Below are 23504 nucleotides of genomic sequence, written 5' to 3' on the forward strand. Positions count from 1 at the left end.
ACGAGGGGCGGGAATGGTTTCCAAGGGGCAGCAGCACAGGCCCTGAAGGGTGAGAGAAGTGTGTCGCCTGGGCCAGGCAGACAGCACCTGCCAAGATGTGGGGTAGGGGCACAACAACCTCCAGGCGTTGCAGTTGGACTATTGCACACAGGACCCTCAACCGAGGTCAGCGCATCACCCTGGGGCTGGAGGGGAGGCTTGAGTCGTGGGACTCTGACCTAGAAGGAGTAGCCCTGAGGTTAGTGAAAGGGGTGGGCCAAGTGAGCAGAGCTGGGCGGGGCTGCCTGCAGCGACACACTTGGATAGCCAGATATGGGTGTCCTTGGTAGTGGACTGGCCTTGCAGACACAATCCTCAGCTGGACTCCCCGAGGCCTGGCACACAGAGGCAGCCCCTGCTACCCTGTCCTCCGCCTGTCTACACTGCATGAGCAGGGTCCTGATCCCGGAGCTCCTGGAGGGACAGGTAGATGTTGGTGTCCAAGGCCGGTCGAGATGTGAGGGTCCTAGCCTGGTCCTGCATGGGAGGGGCCACCCAGGAGGACGTGGCTTCCTCATCAGGGCCAGGGGCAGCGACGCCCTCCTGAGCCTCTCCCTGCACCACCTCCAGGGCTGGCTGGATGATCACAAGCTGAGGGGCTTCGGGGCTGGGAAGCCCCAGGGCCAGAGGAGCTCCACTTCCAAGGATCCCCTCCTGTGGGGAGGGTGGTGGCCTCTCTTCCCTGACCCCACTGTTCCCAAGGGCAGGGTTAGGGGGACTGGGGCCTCCCAGGAGGCCAGGACAGAAGAGGAGCATCTCATCTCCTGGGGGTAAGGTGCAGTAGGCGTCATCTTCCCCAGACACGGTGGGCAGCAGCGGGAGGGGAGACCCCATGGGTGTCCCAGGCACTGCCTCCTCAGACTCCTCCTGCTCGCAGGGGTCATAGGTGAAGTACACCTGGCAGGCCTCGATCTCCAGGGCGTCCAGCAGGTGAAAGAAGAAGTAGCCCTGGTTGGTGAAGCAGCTGGCAGTGGGCGACGGCGGCAGTGCCCCCTTGTCCCGCTGCTGCAGGAACAGCTGGGTGGCCTTGGAGTCCTTCTCCAGCACTTCCACCTGTGAGATCTCAGGCACCAGACCCCCGGGGCTGAAAGCAGACGAGGGGAAGGGCGAGGCAAGCCACTTCTGCCGGGAGAAAGGCCAAAGGGAGGGTGAGTGAGGTCTCCACCTACCCTCCTCAGCGCCCCCATCCACCACCAACAACCCCAAGACATCAGCCCAAGACTGCCCTCCTCCAGGAAGTCCTCCCTGACTGTAGGACCCTGACTGGCCAGGGGAACCTTTTGGAAGTGAACATGACTCAGGATCCCAGGACAGGCCCCCAGGGCTCACAGGTGCCCTGACTGGCTGGCTCAAGCAGGGTTGTTCACCAAGCACCTGCTAAAGATTTGGCATTGTCTCAAGTGTGGGAATTCCTCAGAACCTTAGTTCTCACCCACTTCCTTGCTGTCACCTGTCTGACCCCCAGGGAGGTGGTAGGTAAGACACAGAGCAGGCGTTGAGATGCAGGCTACAGAACAGAGGTATAGAGAACAGAGGGTGTCGGGTGGTGACCCTGTGTCCTGGGAGCTCCCAGCAGCTGGACCAGTGGCCGGCCCAGGATCCAAGTTCAGGATCAAGCAGAGAAACACCAACTTTCTTTCTTTGGGTCCAGTCCCACCCCCCCGCATGGAGTCAGCTGTCATTGCCGCACTCAGGTGCAGGTACACGCACAGGTGCGTATGCACAGCACTCAATGAAACCCGGGCCAGGGGGTTGAGAGGGCAGGCACAGGGGCAAAAGAGGATGATGGAGAAGGCAGCAGGGTTGGGGAGGAAGGGCCGGTGCAGGCCCCTGAGGTTTGCTGTACCAGAAAAGTCAGCAGAGAGCAAGGCCCGCAGCAGCCCTAAGCAGCCACCAGGAGGGAAGTGGCCTGACTATGGCCAATGTTGGTGTGCACGGTGCCCCCAGGGCTGGGTGTGGTCAGCCACTTCCTGAGCCTGAGCCACGGTGCCCTGAAGCAGAGTCCAGGGAGACCTTTCCCCTATATGCAGGCACACACACATTGCACACATATGCCTAGCTCCCGTGGGTCCAGGGACGAGGCGCTGGGAGCGGGCAGCAGCAGGTACCCTTGCCTTGCCCAGGTATGGGGTAGGGATTCCTCTGCTTCCCAAACCCCAGTCTCACAGTGCCTCCCCAGGCCCTCTCCTCTACATACTAAGCCCAGGGCAAGAACATAGACTTAAGAAAGAGCACATGGGAAATCGCAGTGATTGGCAGCTCCTGGGAGAACCCTAATGCCACTTCCCAACCTCCTAGGCCCACAGGACTAGGACCTCAGTGGGAGAGGCCTGATGGAGCTTGGTTCTGACCGTGCTCAGCCAACGCTTTCTTGGATGCTCTCCTGCTGGGAATCTCACTACCTTCCAAGCAGCAGGAAGAACATAAAAGAGAATGCTTTCTGCCATGCCAGTTAAGTTTGGGGAGGTTAATCTTAATCTTGGGAGTTTCTCAAAGAACTGTAGAAGGTCAGCCCTGACACACAACTGCAGACCAGCTCAGGCCAGCCTGGGGATGCCATGGTGGTCCCACCCCTTGCCATCCCTCCTGACCTCCTCCTATCTCCTGCCCCGTCTCAAGAGCCCTCTTCCTTCTGAAAGTACTGATGTCTATGCAGCACGGCAGGGGTGGGGGGCAGAACCTGCGCCATGAGTCCTGCTGGGTTCACAGGCTGTGTGCCCAGAGGTGCTGAGTGTATAATGCTCAGGGTAACACTGGCCTCTCCCCATCCACTGGCTGAGGAATTGGAAGTCCCAGCACGTGCTGACAGTCAAGCATGGAGCTCAGGCAGCCTGGGCTGGAGGATGGAGTGACACTCACCTTGCCAGAGCCCACAAGGGGCCTGTGCCTACCCAGGACACTGCTCATGGCATCCCCTCCCGTGGGGCACAGAGACCACAACTCTGGTGCTGCCCCACCCCTACCTGTCTGCAAGAAGCATGACCTCCGGCTCCTACCTGGAAGTCGCCTCCATGCTCAGAGCTCAGCTGGGAGAAGAACCGTGAGGGGTCGGGGACGTGGCACTTCAGAGCCTTCTTCAGCCTGCAAGGGGGAGAGAGAGGAGGGAAGGAGGGGTGAGGATGGGAAGGGACAGCTGCAGGCATACATTAGCTCACAGCTCTGCAGCCAGCTGGGCCATGGAGCCAGTAGTGCCCGGGTACCAGACATGCATTCCGCTCATTCAACCAGTGTAGACTGAGGGCACAGGCAGGCCACACAGGGACACAGCAGGGCCAACAGAGAAGGCCCCAGTCTCCAGGAGCTAGCATTCTTTCTTGAGCTTTATTTGAGAGACTGAGAGAGAGGAATCTTCCATCCACTGGCTCCCCACCCCCACCCCGAAATGCTTGCATCAGCCCAGCAGCCAGGCTAGGCCAGAGTAGAAGGCAGGGTTTGGGAACTCAACCCAGGTCTCTCCCAAGTGCATGGCAGGGACCCAGCTCCTTGAGCCATCATCACCTGCTGCCTTCTGCCTTCCAGAGTGTATGCTGGCAGGAAGCTGGACTCAAGAATGGAGCTGGGACTCACACCCAGGCCTTCGAGTACAGGATGAAGGTGCCCCAAGCAGCAGCTTAACTGCTGTGCCCATCCACCCATCCACCAAGGAACTCACTCCCGATGAGAAGACAAACATGGGAGAAGTCTGCGGCATTACCACTTCTATGAAGTTATAAAGCAGAGGAGGTAAGGGAAAGAGGGAAGGAGACAGGGAAGAGAAGCATGTGGTCGGGGCTGGGGAAGGGGGAACCAGAAGCAAGGAGCTAGCAGAGAGACCTCTTAGGTGGATGGTGGTTCAGGATGTGCACTGCCCAAGAGTAATGTCTGGCTTTGGGGAGGATGGTGAGTGGGGGCTGAACTCCAGTGTCTGCACCATTTTCTGACGTGCTCCAAGGAGGAGGCCCTCCGAGCAAGGTGCAGAGGGAAGTGCTTGAGGAGTGAAAATGAGAGAGATGCTACAAGAACAGCCCACATGGCAGTGAGGAGGGCAGGTGAGGATAGCCCTCCCATGTGGGAACTGCAGCAGCTGAGGGCACAGCGAGGAGTGAGGGGCTCTGCAGCAATGGAGGGGAAGGGAGAGCTGTGCCCCCCACCCCAGCTCGGAACTTGCAGGCAGGTGGGCCAACTGCACTGGCCCATCCAGGGCTATGTTAAAGGCGTCTTCATGGGATTGTGGGAGTCCAGTGAGATTCCTGGGGCAGAGGCTAGGCTCTGCAGATGCCCAAAGACAGTCCCATTCCTGGGGGAGGATTCTCCCCCTCCTTGCCACTGCCTGGTCTCACCGCACAGGAGCTGAGCCGCACCACACTTGAACTCGGTGACAGCCAGTAGGCAGCCCCAAAGCCTGGCATGGATGGCATGGTTGCCCCAGTGAACTGCCCACTGCGTCCCCTCCCTGGAATGCCCCCTTCTCCCTGCCCAGGCCCTTGACACACACAGTGACCTCTCAACCCCAAATAACCTACTCCATCCCTGCTCCCCCTAGTTGGGGGTGCCTGTCCCTAACACCCGCTTCTGACATGCAGCTAGGTTGCCTGGCCTCCTTGTCACAATGCATCACAATGTCTGTGTGCAACGCCACCCTGGATGAGTCCCATGGGGCTTGGAGCCACCTGTGTGACTTGTCAGTATACACCTGGCACACTGGACACAGCAGCTGGCATGGAGTTGGTGCAGTGATGAATTTGCAGCCAAGACAGGTGCTCCATGCCCCACAAACACAGAACTGATATGTGCATGCACATGCCTCCTGGTCCTGAGAACCCTTTCTGGGCACAGCTCCATGGGGTCCCATCCACGGGAGTGGCCACAGGAAAGGCCCAGGTGCTGAGCAGGGAGAGTAGAAAAGACACAGGTGTTGGGATGGGGGGCTTAGTGCACATGTGAGCTGGTGTAGTTAGTGTGTGTGAGCATGTATGCACATGTGTGCTATGTATGTGTGTGTGCACATGTGTGTGCCAGGAACCTTCGGGAACTTTCTTACCATGACAAGATGGCACAGTTGTGGACCAGCAAGTAGACCATGAGGAGAAAGCCGAGGGCACCCCCGATGCCAAGGATGATGGGGACTGGCCAGGACCCAGTCAGGGTCTCCTGCTTAGTACCAATGGCTGGGAGGGGAAGAAGCAGGGCGAGGATCAGTGAGGGGCCCCAGTGCTGGGCCTGCGATGTGGGGTCTGCTCAAGCCCACCCTCTCTGGGAAGCCACCCACACAGGCTGAAAAGGGCTGACGTGGTGATGTCCATCAGGCACCTGCCTCCCGCCACCTTCCTTCCTGATACATCCCTTCCACCACCCCCAGCCACGTCTCGTCTGAGCTGGAGCCCCTGGCTGTGGAGAGGGGCAAGATGTCGAGGGACCCCACTCAGCCTGTGCCCTCAGCTGACAAGGCCACAGCACCCAGCCCACAGCAGTCACCCCCGCTAGCCCTGGCGGGAAGCAGGAGTCATGGGTCAGGGATGGAAAAAGCAAAAAGAGCCTCTCTGCCCCTCCCCCAATGCCCAAGGCCAAGAGAGAGGCTTTTCCCCTCACCATTCCTTTCTGTAAAGTGGGCCCAGGCTGGCAGGTGGCCAGACTGGAGATGGCCACTGGGTCCCGTCCAACCCTCTCCCTGCCAGCCAGCTGCTTGCCACCCCTCCCTCCCCACCACAGATCACCAGTACCTTCAGGCTTGGTCCTGAAAGCCAGGGGCTGGCTCCAGGGACTCCACACCTTGTTGTCGTCACGCTGGGCCCTGACGCGCACCTGGAGCTCATACAGGCTGTCGGGGCAGAGGTTCTCCAGGTTGATCCACTCCTGCTTCTGCTTGAGCCTCAGCAGTGGCCTGTCCTGTGCCCAAAGCAGGGCTATCAGGGCAAGAGGTCCCCACCTCGTCATCCAGAACCCCCTGACTGCCTCCCCAGCTTCTGGGGCCCCTCCCTCACATCCCCTCAACTGCCAATCAGTTGATCCTGCCTTTGCATCCACCAGGGGTCTCAAGCAGCCGCCAGCTTGCAAACCACAGCTGGTCATGCAGCTGCCACTTGCACCTCTTCCAGAAGACCAGGCAGATGGATGTCTCCACAGCCCTCCCTCTTTCTGGGTCACTGTCTGCTTCCTCCTGTCCCCAACACACAGCCACATCCTGCCGGTGCGTGGATGCTTCTGTCTGGAAAACCTTGCCCAGATCTCCACTGGGTCAGCTCCCTCCTGATGCCTGGATCTTGCCAGGCACCTCGGTCAACCAAGGCAGAAGCAGCCAACCCAAGTCACTCTCAAGTACCTCGGCCCGGCCAGTACCCTTCATGGGGTTGATTGACAGACTTATAGGAGCTCCCCCAGTCTCTGGACCCCCACCCGAGGGACAGAAGGCTATAGCCCCTGGGCCAAGGAGTAGGGGACTGCCCTGGGATCTGCCACAGCTGTGTCCCCAGGATGGCAGATAGCACCAGTGGCCCAGCATCTGCCTTCTGCTTGGGGCCAGTGTGACTGTGCAGAGGGACAATGCACGGACCAGAGTAGGAAAGAGGAGCCAGGCAGGCCGGCCTTGGGTCACACATTCACCTCCCAGCTCTGGCCTGGAGACCGTGTCCGAATTGTAAACTCCAGATACGATTGGATGTAGTGGGAGATCTGGAAGGCCTTCCAGCTGACGTTACATCTGCGAGAGTCCAGGGAGACGACCTGGAGGGAGCTGGGGGCCATCAGGCGAACTAGAGACGGGAGAGATGGGGTGAGAGCCAGCAGGTGGAGTGGGCCATGAGGTGAGAGCAGCAAGCCAGCCATGCTCCCAAAACCGCCATCCTCAGGGTCCTGCTTCCTTTACTCCTCCTGGTCTCTGTACAAATATCACCTATTCCAGCAAACCTTCTCTCTTTCCCCGGCCCATTTGATCCGTTTCCCTCTCACCACCGCCATCTGACTAGGAATTCTGGCTTGGGGTCTTTATTCATTTGCTGAATCCCCACCAGATCATGAGCTTGCTGAGAGCAATAGACCCTGTCCCCTTGCACTTGGTTCAGTCTCCACTTATCAGAGAGGGCAGGGCGGGCTCCTCTGCACTTGATTGATCTGTGAATTTCACATGAGTCGTCTCCCTAACAGTGAGTACAAAGACTGTTACAGTCGCTAGCGCTCAAGTGAGTTGATCCACATGCCTATAACCCTGCAGTTCTAGGGACCCAGATCACATCCCAAGTAGCTCCTGGGTCTTAGCTCATGGACTTTACAGTGACCCCGTGCACCGGGTAACTCTATCTCCATCTCACAGATGAGTAAACTGAGTCTCCAATGCGTTCCCTGCCCTGCCCATCTGAGGACACCCGACTAAGGTCAGGCTGCGTTTTTGGACCCCTCTACCCCTCTACCTCTGCTCTAGAGATGGTCCCCACGAGGAAGGCAGAGCCAGGCTCTCAGGAGCACTTCCCCCTGCCAGTTTGGTTCAAGCACTTAGAAAGGAGACACACTGGGATAGCGCAAACTTTGCCACCACACCCAGCAAAGGAGTCAGACCTGCACCTAGGGCCCAAGCTCCCTGAAAGAGGAGGCACATGGCCAACAGTCCAGGAAGGCATCATGGAGGAGGAGACTCCTCACGGAGACTGAAAGGCTCAGGGGGGTTTCTCCAGTTAGGAGGAGCTTCCCGGGCTGAAGGACCAGCCTGTGCTGGGATTCACAGGTGTGCATGGGGAAATTGGGCTCGGCAAGCTGGACACTGGTTGCAGCAAGCAGGGACTGTAGGGGGAGGAGGATTGGTCAGGAAGGCCAGGAGGGCCAGGTTCCAAGCAGCTTCGAGTGTAAGGTAAGGAGCTGGAATTTACCCCCGAGGCACTGAACCTTGAGCAGGTTGGGGTGGCTGTGGGCACTGGCGGGGCAAGTGGTGCTCCCAAAGGGAAGACGAGCAGGAGATGCCCACCCCTGCCTTCCTGCATCCGGGTAGAGAGGGGTGGGGATCACTCACGGTTGTTGAAGGGCTTGAACTCCTGGATCTTGACCAGCCGCCTTGACTCCTGGTCTCCACAGAGCACACGCATATGGATGATGTCAGCTGAGGTCAGGCACTGAGACTGTAGGTGGACAGGAGGGCAGGGATTGAGACAGGGAGGCCACTGGGGGTGAGAGGTGAGGGTGGGTGAGGTCTGTGGCTAGGGGCTGAGCTCCCGAGTCCACCTGCCTCTGCCCTGCAGCAGCCTCACCAGGAGCCAACTTGACACCTGCTGTTCAGGACCCTGCACCTCCCTCTGTGTTCCTGAGCCCTTCCCACAGCTGCTAGGAGAATAAAGGCTATTGCCATTATTGTTATTATTGTTCCTGTTGTTGTTATTGAGGTTGACAGCACACTGAGGAGCCCTCTCTCTGAATCTTCTCAGCCTCCTTAGAAGCAGCCATTGTTACTAACAAGGCTTCCTACTGCGGAGGAGACTGAAGCACAGAGAGGCATAGGGCCATGCCTGAAGTCACACAGCTAGGAAAAGGCAGAGCCAGGAGGGGAATCAGGCCACCTGCAGAGCTACCAGCAGTTTTAAGGCCACCTGCACGTTCCCCTGGCTACTGAGACCACACACAACTTGGTGAGGCCTGGGAGGCATGGCTGGGCAGCCCTGTTACCCACCATGACTGGTAGGGTCTAAGGGGCAGTGATCTGGTGCACACTCATGAGGCCAGACATGCTGTGTGCCTTGTGAGTATAAACAGGCTCAGCTGGATGTGCCGCTTGCCTTTAGGCTCTGGGAGCTCTGGCAGGGCCCACCCCTCTGAGCCTGGTCCCTCATCGGTTGGGCAAGTGAGGCTCCCCACATGGCCACTGCACTGCCAGGACCTGAGGGCAGAGCTGGCAGGGGGCATTCTTGCTGGTATCAAGATAAGGAAGTGCCACTGGACCCACAGAATACTGGGTGACAGCCGGTGCTGGGAGGCCATGCGTGCAGGGAGCCCTCATCAGCACCTCTGGGTGCTGCCCTACTGACCTCCCCCTCCTCCTCAGCCGGGGAAGCCAGCTCACTCGGGGCTGGCCTGGTCGGGCCCTCCCCACAGCTCAGTCCCTTCCCCATCCTACCCAGCCATCCACTGTCAGCTACCCACCTCTGGGAGGCCCAGGATCAGGTCACATACCCAGGTAGACCGCTCTACCTGTACCAGCTTGCAGGTTTTGTTCCAGAACCTGACAGCAAAACAAACCCCTTAGAGAACAAGGAGAGACTCCAGAGACGGGCCCAGGGCCCCTGCTCAGCTCCATGGGCAGCGTGGCCAGGTTTGGGCAAGGACCCCCTGTGCCTGCTACCCTACTTCTCCCTCTGTTGCCCCCCACCCATCCTGGCCAGGGACCCTAGAAACACAACCAGGTCAAAACATGAGTCATTCCCTAAACCCAACTCCCCCAAATCCCCTGGGGATTGAGGTACAGGCTGTCCTTAACACTGCCTTGGGAGCCCTGGGGATCCCCCATAATCCCCACCCCCAGGAGCCATGACCTCTAACCTACCTCTGCCCCTTCCTCTTGACTCCCTCGCCTCTCCCCACTGCCCTCACCCAGCTGCTGGATGTTTGTCCCCTGTCCCTACAGCTGCCCAAGGGGCATCTCCAAGTCTCAGATCACTCAGAAAGCCTAGGAAACTCCCTTTTCTTCCTAAGTCCCCAAAATGGAGCCCTATTTTGGTGTAGTAGGTTCATAAGCTCAGGGTCCCCAGCTACCTACCTCGCCCTGTCCTTCTCCAACTCCTCCAGGCAACCTCTCCTAAGCAAGGCCTTCATCCCAGACCCAGCCTCAGCTCCTACAATGCTGAGCCCCAGATTCCCTGTGGACGGGCCTCTGGGAGCAGGGCTGATATTTAGGGGTCCCAGAGCCTCAGAGAGGGCATGGCTGTGTGGGCCACACTCACCGATTTGCTGACTGGGCATGGATGAGGCAGGATGTGGCGGGCAGGCCGCCCTCCTGGCTCCACGTGCAGGAGATGTTGGCTTTAGAATTGTAGAAGCAGGTGAGTTGGCCAGGGTCTGTGGGTGGGGAGGGGCAGGATGAAGCGTGAGAGACCGGCTGCAGTTTCCCCACGCCACCACCACGAGAGGAGGCAGGTAACTCTAGCTGGCAAAGGAGGGATGGATGGGCCCATTTCACAGGGTGGGAAACGGAGTCTCAGAGCCTGCGAGGTCCCTCCAACAGGGCTGGGATAAGGAAACCATGTCTTCCTGGAGCTTGGATGGGACCTGACATGCAATGTGGGGCAAGAAAGAGGGCCCTGAGGGCAATGCAGGTCTGATCTCCAGTCCCCTGCCCTGCTGCAGACCCCTCTGCAAGGAAGCAAGCCTGCAGAGGAGTTCCAGCCCGGCCTCAACCTCCAGGGGAAGCACAGCTGTCCACTCTCTCACCGTCCACTGCTGCCCACGCAGGAGTGGTCGCTAACAGCAGGAGGGAAACGAGGGGCAGGCCCCAGGTCCGAGAAGGGGCAGCCATCACTTCCACGGGATGGAGCTGGAGACGTGAGCCCTGGGGGAGAGGAAAAAAGTCAACATCCAACCTGGCCCAGCCCATCTCCTCTGGTCCCCGACATGCCTCTGGCCCTTGGCACCTGCTGGTCCTCCTGCGACATGCCTCTGGTCCTTGGCACCTGCTGGTCCGCCTGCCCTTGCCCGCTCGGTCTCTGCCTTCCTTCAGATTTCTGCTCCAATGTCACTTCTGCTGACCACATTCTATAAACAGTACCCCTTGTTCCTTACCACACCTAAAACAATACCTTATTCTACATCACAGCGTTGTTCAATTGTTTATCCAATTGTAATCCCTCCCTTTGCTGCTGGGGATGCGTCCCTAGACCACAAGAGAGGCTCACGCCAATCCCTCTATATGTACACCCGTACACCCATGTCTGTGATACAATCTAATCAGTAAATCAAGCCCAGTGAGAGATTAGCAGTAACAATGAATAAGAAAAGAGAAAAATTATAAGCCGCGATAGAAGTTATATGACCATGATCTCTCTCTCTCTCTCGCCCACTCACGAGAGCAGATAGCACCATATCCGCATTTCAGGTAAGATGCGCAATGACGCACTGCCTCCGCAAACTGGTGACATCAGGTGTCTGACGCAGGCGTGTGACTCAGCTGCAACCCAGGCAGTTACTGACAAGGACAACTGGCCGCCACTTTCCGCGCTCCCTGGCCGGCCCAGTGTCCTCCCAGCCCTGGCCATTGATACCCTGACCTCCCACAGAAACCACAGTCTGGGGTTCACCACCTGTTGCTGAGCCCACCTGCCCTCACAGGACCAGCAGAGGCCCCACAGTGATCAAAGCCCGGGGACTCACTCTTGGGGCTTCTCTGAAGCTGGGACCTGGAACAGGAGCATGCCCAGCCAGCCCTGTTGGCTTTGTCCTCAGCAACCAGCATCCCTGCTGGAGCTTACGTGTGCACATGAACACATAGGAACACAGGCATGTGTGTGCTCACAGGAACACACAGGTGACACACACACACATACTCACCTACCATACAGACCTGCCTATGTAAACCAGTGGTTCCAGCAGCCTGCTTGCCTTGCGCTTAGAGATCCTGTTTCAAACACCTCTCTTTGCTTCCTCCATGTAACCTTTCTGATTTTCCAGTGGAGGCCAAGGTTCTCTCTGCGGAGCCCTTTGCTCTCTGCTCTAGGGTAGCAGCAGCAGGCCTGACGAGGCCCTGTGCTTACCCCACAGACAGGGCCTGACCCACCGTGGGCACTTAGTGGCTGCGGACAGAGGCGTCCAACACCACAAGGGAACACAGCTGGTTTGGGTGGTACTGGACTCATCTGGGGTTTCCTTCAGTGCTGGCCAGGAGCAGGGACCTGCCACTTCTGAGGCAGATGGCTCAGGGGTGAGCCTTGGGGGCCAGCACGTTGTTGGAGCTGGAAGGGCCAGCCCCTTGAGGACACCAAGGCCCAGAGTGAACTCTTGGCTCTTCAGGATCACACAAGGAGCTCAACACGAAGCTGGGAGCAAAACCCAGGCCCTTGCCTTCTGCTGCCCTCTAACCACATCCCAACCCTGTACGTCACCAGCTATGCAGACCCTCTCCCAGGCGCTGCTCCCAGAGTTAGGGCCCTGTGGGGCACAGGCCAATCCGCAAGTGCTCATCTTGGGGAGCAGAAAGTCAGAAAAGTTCCCGTGGCTCGCTCTTGCTGCCCACTGTCTCCATAGCCGGGGTGGGGGTGGGGGACTCGTTCAGTGACTCAGGCCACTCAGCTGGGTCCTCAAAGCGTCCAGATGCCCCCCTCCTATATCCCTCATCTGCTAAGTCACAGCAGAGGCACTGGGGACCCTTGGTGCAAGTGTTGCCCCAGCTATCAGGGTGTCCCCATTTCTCTGAGCCCCAGGAGAAGGGTGAGGACAAAGGGGTGTTAGATCACAGGAACGTCAAGGTCAAACCACAGGCCCAGCCAAGAGGCAAGTCTGGAAGGTGCAAAAAGCAACTTCTGGAGTTGGCTTCCCTCCTGTGCAGACGAAGAGGGGCAGAGCTTGATGGGCAAGGCAAGGCCAAGGGCAAGGGTGAGGTAGCAGAGGGGGACAGGGCTGGGAGGGCTCCTAGCAAGAAGCAAGCTGCTCCCTGAGTCTCCAGCAGATGAAGGAAGCTGCTCCAGGTCACAAAGCCAGGGTGAGACACGGTCTCAGGGGAAGCACTGTCCTCTCCAGGATTTCAGGCACACGCACTGCATGGTCCACCTCACGGCCACGTCACCAAGATCGGAATGCCACATCCTGGCTGGGTTACCCGAATCAAACCCAGAGCTCAAACGCGGGCTGCCTGATGTCAAGGGAGATGACGCCTCTTAGGATGCCGGGAGGAGCAGAAGAGCCCTAGCACTGTTGGCTTGCCTTTTCTCAGCTGCTGACACAGAGGTGTGGGTCAGCTTCTGGCTCAGGCTAGCAAGAGAGCAGAACAGGAATTGAGCCCAGTTTGGTGCTATTGGGCAGGACTGCCAAGCAGGAGCTGGGCATGACCCAGCCAGCCTCTGATCCTTGCCCCTCTAGCAACCCCTACCTTGTAGCCCAACTCCCCAGCCCTCCACTTCGCAAGGTTCCTGTCAGGGGCACTTGCAGCTGAGTGTGGAGTCCCAGAGGGAAGAAAAGAGACTCCTGGGGACAGCTCTCCTCTTAGTCACCCCTCCCCCTCCCCTGCCTGGCACCTGCACAGGTGAGTGTGAGAGTAGGGACAGCCCAGGACCCAAGCAGCCACTACCTGGGAATGCTACTGGCCTGTCCAGTCCCACAGACAAGAGACAAATCCAAGTTTGAGCCAAGGCTTTGACCTCAGATCAGGGTACAGATACTCTCGTTTTATTCCCAGGTCTCAAGGAGCCCTCCGCCACACCGCTCCCCACTCCTCACTCAGCCCACATGTGACCTCCCAAACACCCTACCCAGGGGGGCCTGGGTCCCATCCAAAAATGGAGCTCAGGAGAAGACTCCAAGCAGAACCCCCCTATTCCCACCTCACATCGGGCCTCCTAGCTCTACTCCTCTAGGTTGGGGCCCAGGGAAGCCCACAGTTTAGGGCAACTCCTTCTCCCTTCCTTGGGATAGGGTGGCTGGGAAGGAAGGTGCCTGGCCCTGCTTCTCCAACCAGGAGCCCTAGTATCAGACCCCATCACACACCCCACTCCCAGGAATTAAGGTTTGTAGGGGGTGGGGCACAATCAGGCTGGGGGAACTGAGTCAAAGCCCAGTCTTCCCCCAGACCTCCATCCCCAGCCCTCTGACAGGTCAGCAGGGGTCGGACAGGTTAGAAGTAGGTAGAGGGGAGAGGAAGGCATCACCTGGCTGAGACATGGGGTCGCAGCTTGCTCCCCGCGATGTTCCCGGCAGCTGGGGCTGTGGCCATCTCCGGCACTGGCCCAGGTAGCTGATGACTGCTGGGCCAGCCAAGACTGAAACCCTGGGGCCAGCCCACTTCCTGTGCAGAGACTGGAGGGGCAAGGCCTGCTTGGGGAGGCGGGGAGACTGGGCTGGTGAGCAAGCCTGAAACTCTGCCGCACCTATGGGTGATAAAGATCTTCTGCCTCCCACGCTGGGGGCGGCTGCTGGGGGCATTGTGGCAGCACTGGCGTTCACACAGCCACTTGCAGCTGGTGGCCCCCATGCTGGAGCCCCCCAGGGCCATGGGGGCCCTTGCTGTGCCTCCCACACACACACCCCCTCGTCTCACACAAGCAACCCAACCCTGCCACCTTCCTCTGGTCACCTGCCACCAATACACAGGGAACCTCAGTACCCCTCATCCTCATCCTGGCCTGAGACACCCCTATTTCTCAGAGATCCCCCTTTTTAACTAGCCTTCCAGGAAGCTCCTTCTTAGCTTACCATTCAGAGGCAGTGATTTTTTGGGGCTCTAGGAACAATCTGACAGCTTTACACTGACATGCTATAGCCTTTTACCTTCTCTAGTCTCTCTCATCCCTGCTTTGTCTAGAGGGCTGTAGAGGTTTAGCTCTGAGGTTTCATCTCTATTTGATTCACAACTTGGAGCTCCAGATCTCCCTTTAGGAAAATGCACAGCTATTTCCCAGCAGTGTCACAGGCCCTAGGGACCCTGGGGAGATCCACACCCACAGCCCTAGAGGGCAAGGTGCTATTCCCTTCTCCCCCTGCACAGCTCCACCTGGTTGAGCGCCAGGCAATGCCTCTTCCAAGAAGGCCAGCAGGGAGAGCAGAACTGACATGAGAGGATGGAATTGAAGCCCCTGTGAAGAGAGTCAAGGTCAGGTGCCTCTAGCTAACCTGGCAGGCCAGGAAGCGGGAGGCAGAAGCAGGGAACATCATGGCCCAAAAAGAGCAGGGTCCGAGTTAGAGGATGCCAGCAGCTGGGTGATGTTGGGTGACCTTGGGTGACCCTGTGACCCACCCTAGGCCACATGCAAGGATGGCAGCAGCTGCCTGGACAAGTCTGGAGGGTGACCCTGGTGGTGTGTGTACAGTCCCAATAGAAGCCCCTTTGCTATGTTTGGGATGTATCCCAGAAGAAGTTTCTGTGTGGCCAACCTCACCACCAAGTCCATATGCCGAGGGTATTTGGAGATTGGGATCAGACAAAGGGTTGAGGGCAGGGCCCCAGGCTGATGCTAGTGGCTTCAGGAGAAGAAGCGGAGTGAGCCAAGCCAGTGCACCTGGGAGGCTTTCCACTCGGTGGTGATGCAGGCCACCCCCCGTCCCAGGACGGGGACCATGAGCTTGAACTTGTCAGCTCCAGAACCTGATGTTGACCCATGACCCAGGCTGTAGCTTTAGTGCAGCTCCAGCAAATGGAGTCAGACCCTTCCTCGCCCCACACCCCTCCTCCAGGAAGGACACAAGCACGGTGGCCACAACAACAGACGGAAACAATATTCTAGGTTCATTTCATTTGAATATCTCTAGAAATTTCTTAAGAAACCAGGAATCTTGCAGGCAAGAAAATCAGGGAGGAGTTTGAGGGACAATGAGGCAAGGGGAGTTGGAAGGTCACATTTCAATACAGACCTGCCACAGGTTTCCTTCTCCCCAGCAAAGGAGGTCAATTTAAACTTTTAGAAACATAGAAGGGAAGATCTGGTGTAAAGCCAGGAACCAGGACCCCTGCTGGCAACCAGCAGCTGCCTGAGAGCGCAGCTGTGTCCACATGGGACACACTGGCCTGCCCTCCGTTGCTGTCCTACACGTCTCCATCCCTCTGGCCTCCCCCTAGGCCTGCAACATGACAACGAACCTCTCATCTGCCACCTACAGAGACCAGGAGTTCTCTGCAAGCTGAGGCTGTTTAAACAGGAGGAGGGTAGAGGGGAAGCGAAATCAAGACAGGTGATGACCAAGGGTCCAGACCAGGACGGCTCAGGTGGGAAGGCAGGATGAAGCAGAGGGGAGGGGGTCCAGGATGGTGGGAACAACCATCTGCCCATTACCTGCATCCTCTCTGATGGACACTGTTTTCCAGTCTCCCTTGCAGCAGATGCCTGAGCCCAGCACCACATAAGACCAAAGGATGTGCAAAGAAGTGACTTGTGCTATTACTAGGACTACAAGTCTCAAGTTGGGGCAGGAGCTTGGGCTCATGATTAAGTGGCTAGGTTGAGACAGCTGCATCTGTCACAGAGCCTGGACTGGAGTCCTAACTCCCCATCCTGCTCACATCCTGGTGGGCGGTAGGTCATGGCTCTAGTGGTTGGGTCCTTTCTCCCCATGTGGGAGACACAGATTGAGCTCCAGGCTCCTGGCTTCAGCCTGGCCCAGCCCCAGCCACTGAAGCCATTTTCCATCCAGAAGATTCTCTTTCCCTCTCAAATAAGTAACTAAAGAAAAAACAGCCGCACCTTGGTTCTTCTCTGTTGCCCTCCTTCCCTTCACCTTGTCCTGCCCTGACCCTCCATCTCCCCCTTTTCTCCCTGCATCTCTCTTTCTCTCCACCTCCCCTTGCCAGGATCAGGTGCAGGATTTTGGAGCCTGGGGCTAGTAGGCAAGTGTGAAGGGCAGGCCCCCACCCAACCTCAGCTCACACTCATGGTAGGGTGACGTGTGTGGCACACACCATCGGTCATGTTGGTCTCCAAGATGCGGGATTCTTGTGTCAGCAGCCAGCGGTGTCCCCCAAGTGCCTGCACTGGATAGGAGTCAGGTGAGGGAGTGTCCTGGGAGGCAGAGGCCCTGACTGAGGCCTGGGAGCTGCGCAGGTGTGTGGAATGACACCTGTGCTCTTGGCAGCCACTCAGGGCTGGATGGGCTTGCCTCCTGCTGCCAGGACCCCAGTCTGGTCCTGGTCTTCCTGCCCCAACTCTCAACATGCCAGCCACTAGAGGAATCCATCATGGCCCTGCAGTGTCTCTCCAGCACATTGATCTTAAAACCCAAGTTCTCACACTTGAACTTGAAGAAAGTCTTAGACAAACAGCTTCCTACAGCTCAGGTCTTCCTATACTTGGGCAGCCAGGCCAGGAGTCAATACGCTAGCCCTGGGCAGGCTGGGGTGCGAGTGGAGGGGGCTTCTCCTGCCCTTTCAGCTCATGGGTCAGCACTAGGCCAACTCACGGTCCATCCCCCAGAAACCCAAGGCTGTGAGCTCTCCTGATAGCCAGAGGGCCAAGGCCACTCGGGTCTGCCCACACCAGGGTCTCAGCATTGCAAAGGGCTAACAGCAGGTGTGTCCTCCAGCAGGTGTGTCCCCTCCCAGCTCCCAAACCCAGATTCCTGAGTCCCTTCCATTGTGCCCTGCCCACCTACAGCATCCTCATGCAGCCCTGCTATGACCCAGCCGCCCCTGCATGTCTGGAGACCACGGACATGGCGACATGGCTCAGCAGCCCTGAACTTGACTCCTTCCCTAGGACCTCATTGTCACAAGGGCCAGCAGACGAGTGCATCATGGAGTCCCCTGACCCTGATGTGCTCTTCTTGCTTGTCCATTCAGGACTGCCTCTTAAGGAGCCAAGCCAGCTCAGCCCTGCCATCTCCCAAACTCCACCTGCCTGTCCCCATCCTGATCATGTTTCCAGCTTCTGGTTTGCTGTCTTCCACACACTAAAGTTCCCGGGAGACACCATAGGCCACATGCATCCTGCAAAATCCTGTGTAATCTCCTCCCTTTGCAACCATGCCCACTTCCCGGACCCACATCTGAACTTTGTTGTAACCCAGGCCCCTCAAACGGCCCGCTCACTCTGCTGCTGCCTGTCATTCCCCACTACCATGCAACAGCGCCTCAGTTAGGATTACGTTTGGCTGCCTGTGTCAAAAAAGAAAAGAATGGGCTAAAGACAGAGTGAAGATTCTGTTTCTCACTTGGATGAAAGTCAGTCGTCCAGAGGCAGGCAGGACCAGTGATGTGAGATGTCAGGATCCTGAGCCACCTTTGTCTCAATCTTCTTCATGGCCCAAAAGAGCTGTTCGAGCCTCATGTATTACATGCATTACACCTGCCTGGTGAGGACCCCTTCCCAAAGTTGCTCTTGCACTTCTTCCAACACATATCCCATTAGCTATCACTGAGTCACATGACCAGCCTCGTTGCAAAGGAGGCTGTGAGATGTGCCTACCTCTAAACAGGTGTACATCGGGCAGGTTGGCCATACCACTGTATCTCTATCCAAGTTGTCCTCTGCCATCACAAACTTGCCAATGTCTTTGTAGGTGCCTCCCTGCCATGTTCAGCTCCAGCTGACCTGCCACCCACCCTCAGGCCCCAGCCTGTGTCCCAACTTCCCTCTGGGAAGCAGCAGGTAGCTAACCCCACAGCTGGAGGCTGTACCTGGTCTCACCTGCACAAGTCCCGGTCCCTGCGCAAGGATGCCGCAGTAGGCGTGCAGGTGTCCGATTCACCGCCGAGAGACTGGAGCAGGGCCAGAAGAATGAGCCGTGTGGCAACCGCTGCCTGGACAGCTCCTCCACCCCCTGCCCATCTCCACCCCAAGCCAGGGGAGCGCCACCCACATCTGCGGAGCTCCTTCCTGTCCGTCACCTTGGCACCCTCCTCCTTCTCACCTCTGCTTTGTAGGTCAGTCATCTCCCTGCTACCCGCCCACACCTGCATCCTTGTGCTCTCCCATGAACCTCTGCAAGCTGCCTACTTCTTCACCCACTACAAGCATTCGAACATGGCCTGCTGGGCACAGACCATGCCACCCCACACACAGTCCTGTCCTGTCCTGCTTCCTTGCCACAATCATTCCAGGGTCACCAGCCCAGGGCCCACGGGGTTCCCAGGACATGGGATGGTTGGGGCTAGAACTGAGACAAAGCAGGTCACCCTTTCCTTGCACTAACTCAGCCATCCTGATGTCAAAACAAACCCTTCCCTGAATGCCTGCCACAGCCAGGTCAGAGTCAGAGGCCACGTCATCAGCACCTGCGCCGTGCACCCTCACCTTGGTGTCATGCCTGTATCAGGAGCTGTCTGGAGGCAGGAGCCCATGTGCAGTTTACCCACACAGCTCCGGAAAGCTACCTGTGGAGAAAGAAGTCAGAAGGGCAAAGAAAAGGACCAAGGCTTTGACATCTCTAACATCTTGGCCATTCCTGATCCTCCTGCAGAACAACCAACAATCCCTGGCATAACCAGACAAGTCCAAGGCTTTGCTCCTAAGGTGGCTTGCAAAGGGCACGACATCTTGCTGACATGGCTGCCGTTAGCACCTGCTCATCTGATGACCTGAGCCACATCTCCGCCTAAAACGCATCCCACCAGGAGATTGGTGTAGGAACTGCCTGTCCAAGACACTCTGGAAATCAGAGTTCTGACATGGAACAGCACCTCTGGGAGGCGTGAGTGAGGCAGCGAAGCGAAGCTCTCGTGGGGTGTGTAGCCTGCCATATCCTCTGTCGAGGCACGAGGTGAGCAAGTGTGTACACACCCGTGTGAGTCAGTGATCCCGAGTGTGTATCACCAGAATCCCAAGACACAGTCCTCCAGGAGGGGGAGACCCAGATGGAGAAAGAGGTTTACCTCCTGGGACCTGCATTTCATGGAAACATAATATCTACTCAAACAAACAAATCAGCATGAGAATCAAAGTGGAAAGCAACAGTGAGGGACTAGCAGGGAAGAGCACTCCCTCTGGGGTTCCCTGCCCAGCTGATTCTGTCTCACTTGTTTCTGCCCCTCAGACAGCCAGTGTGACTCCCAAGTGGCCAGGACTGCAGGTCGCTTTGCCCCCAGCCGCCCTCCTCCCACTGTGGACAGAGCTTGGCGAGAGGAGCATTTTTTTTTTTTCCTACAGCCAGAGCCTGGCCAAAGCACCTTTCTCTCCTTGCTGCAGGGTAGGGTCCCAGGGACAGCACCAGAGACCCCTACCCCCAAGCAGCCCCTGCCATGGCTCTCCCCCGCCCGTGGGAAACCACGGGAAGTTGCTCTTCATGCTGGTTCTTGGTCCTCAGTACAGCACCCCAAGATCTGTGCTCTTTCTCGGAAGACAGCCTAGGTGCTGCCTCGAGGAAAGAGAGCGTGTGGGGCCAGCTAGGTGTCACCGAGCAGTTCCTCTCTGTCTAGAATTCACACCTGCTGGCCTCATCTTTTTCGTGTTTTCGTTAAGGAATCGGAAATAATAAAAATGTCCCTGCAAGAAGTCAAACCTCGCTGTCGTCACTGCCCTGCGACAGCAAGACCACTGGCTTAGGAGAGAGCAGAAAACAGGGTCAGAAAGACAGCACTGTCTGGAATGAATACTGCACCTAGCCAAGCCCGGTGTTAGGGACCCCCTAGACCCCAGGAACCAGGGTGGAGCCTGAGCTCCCAGGAGCAGGAAGGGGTCCACTGCAGGCAGGGGCATGGCAGGCCACCTCTGGGTACCAGCTTGACCCCATTTAAGATGAGTTTCTCAAAAACATTTGTGGAAACCAGAATAAAAGGTCAGAGTTGCTTTTGGGGGCGGGGTGGGAGCGTACAAAAAAAATTTGAAGTCCATTGCATCCACAAATCTTCAGAAAGCTTATGAAGAATGCAAGCTATGAAAGAAAACTACACATGGATTTCAACGTTTCTTTACACCAAAATAAACTGAATTTTATGCTTCCAGGACTGGTGGCGTGATGGTGTTAAGAGATAAAAGCAGTATCCCAAATGGGCGAGTGCCGGCTCGAGTCCCAGCTGCTCCACTTCTGATCCAGCTCCCTGCTAATGTGCCTGGGAAGGCAGTGGAGGATGGTCCAAGTGCTTGGGCCCCTGCACCTGTGTGGGGGGCCCAGGAGAAGCTCTTGACTCCTGGCTTCAGCCTGGCCCAGCCTGAGCTGTTGTGGCCACTTGGGGAATAAAGTGGATGGAAGATATTTCTCTCTCCCTCTCCCCATTTCTTCCTCTGTAACTTTCAAATAAATAAATAATTCTCTCTCTCTCTCTCTCTCAATGGATTCCATGTGTTTGGAGACTTTCTAACGAACCTTCTTAGAGATAAGGTTTCCTCCCTGGTCCCTGCTCTTAGTGTTTTGACAGGTCTGTTGTCATGGCTACCTCAGGAATTGGAATGAGGTGGAACCCAGGAGGAGAGGCAGCTGTGCTTGAGCAGGTCCTGGACCATGGCGAGGATACAGAAGCCTAAGCTGACTCTGTGGGAGAGGAGTTTGGGGTGAAGGCAAGGCCCTTCACCAAAGTGTGTGGCCAGGATTTGAAGAAAATCCATAGGCAGCTCCTGGGGGAGCACAGGGGGTGTAGGAGCTCCTGTCATCACTCCCCTGGCCCATGCCTACCTCCTCTGGGTGCTCACTCAGGTGCTTGGCCATAGAGAACCAGCAGGGTCCTGAACCATTTCCCTGAGCGTGGAAGTCACAAGACAACTTTGGGCATCCAATACCATTTCGCACAACCAAAGAAAGACACATCAAGTAGGAAAGATGCATCCTTCTCCTGCAGGCTCCTGCTGTTCATGACTCCACATGCCTGGGGCCGAGGGATGCTGGTACCAGTTCACCTATTACATTCACAGGGGACTTGGCCTTCACCCTGGGCAGGTCCTGCAGGAGTGTGAGGAGGCTGGGACTTGAGGGGCAGGGATAACAAAGGGCCAGCCTGTCCCCCAAGAGTGGTGGTGTTGGTGGGGCAGCAGGTAGGAAGGGGAGTGACTTGACCAGCATGAGTGGAGTCTAGGAGACACCAGCTGCAAGAATGCCAGGAAATGGGAATGGCGGTCCAGAATTGCCAGAAAGTTGTGGATTTCTAAGAGACGCCAGAATTTAGGGTCTGAGAAGTGTTAGAATCCTCCCGTGTCTTATGCCGGTCATTAAATCTAAGAAAACAAACAACAACAAACTCCAGAACCTGGTTCAGTGGTCGCCATGGGCAATGGGGTCCCTTCAGAACGGAAGGGGCTGCTCCCACAAGCACCTGCCTCCCACGACACAAAGGTCCCTCGCAGGAGGGTGGTCTGCTTCCAGAATCACGTGCTTCAGACTGGTCCAAACTTGACTTTCCCAGCCTCCCTGGCGGTCTAGAGAGTGGGCACGTCGTCCCCCCCAATCAGGAGTCGGCTGGGAGGTGCACTGGTGGCCGCGTTCCCCCAATCAGGAGCCTCGCACCCACCTCCTCTCTGCACTCGTGCCTCTGACGCGGCACTTGCTTCGAGCGTGATTCTAGGGGGCCCTGCCTAAGCCTTAGAGGCCTTGGAATATCCCCAAAGGGAGCACTACTTTTATAATGATGTTAGTCAGGGTGGGTTCTGTGGTTTGGCAACAGAAATTCCTGTTTGATAGGAGTGGCTTTGACAAGCATGGGGTTTAAGAATCGAGTGGGGGAGGGAGGTGGTAGAGAGAGAGACCTTGAGGTGGGAGGACAGCAAAGGGACCATGCCAAGCCCCCTGGTTTTCCCCACCCCTTTGCTTTCTGCTGAGCCCTGGAAGTGGGGGCCAGCACTGTGTGCCCTGGGGAGCCCTGATTGTGCAGGCGGGTACAAGAAGTTCTAAAATAGAAGCGGTCAGCTACGGGGTGCTAGCCCTTGGGGGCTGCTGAGCTCACAGGTGCCTGGCTTGGAAGGAGGCCTCCCGGTGAGGCCCCTACACGCCCCAGGTGGGGGCTGGCTGACCTTGAACGCCTTGCTGACTGGTTTCCACTTGGGGCGGCTGGTTAATAAAGAGATCAGAGTCCCGCGCAGCTTTCACAAGGAGCGGGCCCCGGGGTGGGAGGGTGGGTGGCTGGTTTCACTTTCAGAGTGACTTGGAGTCAAGGGCGCTGTGAATTCTCCAGAGCGAGAATCACAGGCTCACCTTGGCTGGCCTGAAGCAAGACACGCACAGGCTGTCACTACCAAATCCTGCCCTGGCAGGGGTGCATGGCAGGGGAAGGGAGGGGCACTGCGCCTCTCACCGCTTCCCACTCCTCTGCCCTCCCCTCACACAGTCACCAGGGTTCCTGCCACACACTCCCCTCCTGGAACCAGGAAGGGCCGAGGCCTGCTTGGCTTGGTTGACCCTCTCTCTTCACCCCCTGCCCAGTCTCTAGGCACCCACACTCTGCCCAGCAGGTAAACCACCAACACCCCCACCCCAACACCCGGTCAGAAGCCTAGCACACTCATTTCTCCTCTTCCGCTGCTCCTCATTTCGGTCCCACAGCTGCCTTTGTACCAGAAGCTCCTCCCAAGGGTCCCTGGGCTGGACTGGGCGCTTCCACGCCGGGAGTTGAGTCCCAGCAGTGCCCTCCCACACTCGGCCCATGTGCACCCACCTGTGGTCATCCCTGTTCCGGACCCCCAGACCACAGGAAAGAACTGTGGTGAACTTGAGCCAAATAGAAGCAGCTAGAAGGATCTGGAGGGGTGGGGATGCCTGGGGAGGGGATTCACACGCCCTGCGGATGCTGAAGAACTCGGCTTTAGCACCAGACACCTCTTCCAAGCAGCAGGAGGCTGCTGCTTCCTGGCTCCTGCAGGGGAATTCAAAGTCTCACTGGCCAAGAGTGGCACAAAGGACCAATCTCTGACTGGGGCAGGACAGAGAGGTGAGTTAGGGACACCCTGACCAACAGCTCACTCGAG

General features: G+C 57.4%; 1 protein-coding gene across 3 annotated transcripts; it reads right to left on the reverse strand.

Moving 5' to 3' along the window:
- Positions 1-416: 416 nt before the first annotated feature.
- Positions 417-18392, reverse strand: IL2RB (interleukin 2 receptor subunit beta). Of its 3 annotated transcripts, none has more exons than XM_040985755.1 (10): positions 18306-18392; positions 10420-10537; positions 9933-10047; positions 9136-9214; positions 8015-8120; positions 6619-6767; positions 5739-5904; positions 5060-5186; positions 3036-3120; positions 417-1161 (listed from the first exon to the last, which is right to left on the reverse strand). In XM_040985755.1, exons 2-10 carry the CDS (start codon positions 10502-10504, stop codon positions 418-420), a joined length of 1656 nt encoding a protein of 551 aa, XP_040841689.1. In that variant the 5' UTR covers positions 10505-10537; positions 18306-18392; the 3' UTR covers position 417. The 3 variants fall into 3 exon arrangements, with proteins under 3 accessions (XP_040841689.1, XP_040841680.1, XP_040841670.1); XM_040985746.1 differs by lacking the exon at positions 18306-18392 and adding an exon at positions 13842-13996; XM_040985736.1 differs by lacking the exon at positions 18306-18392 and having other exon boundaries at positions 10420-13388.
- Positions 18393-23504: the final 5112 nt, after the last annotated feature.

This window comes from Ochotona curzoniae, unplaced genomic scaffold, assembly GCF_017591425.1.
Source record: "Ochotona curzoniae isolate NIBS_2020 unplaced genomic scaffold, NIBS_Ocur_1.0 contig_1014, whole genome shotgun sequence".
In the NCBI taxonomy this organism is placed as follows: domain Eukaryota; kingdom Metazoa; phylum Chordata; class Mammalia; order Lagomorpha; family Ochotonidae; genus Ochotona; species Ochotona curzoniae.

Excerpts from the sequence above, each read along its gene's own strand:
- IL2RB (XM_040985736.1), bottom strand. The coding sequence starts at position 10,582 with ATGGGCTGGGCCAGGTTGGATGTTGACTTTTTTCCTCTCCCCCAGGGC. Across the intron at positions 10,048-10,419 it reads TGCGTGGGCAGCAGTGGACG|ACCCTGGCCAACTCACCTGC; the intron begins GTGAGAGAGTGG and ends CCCCACCCACAG. Across the intron at positions 5,905-6,618 it reads CTCCAGGCCAGAGCTGGGAG|GACAGGCCACTGCTGAGGCT; the intron begins GTGAATGTGTGA and ends CTTTGGGCACAG.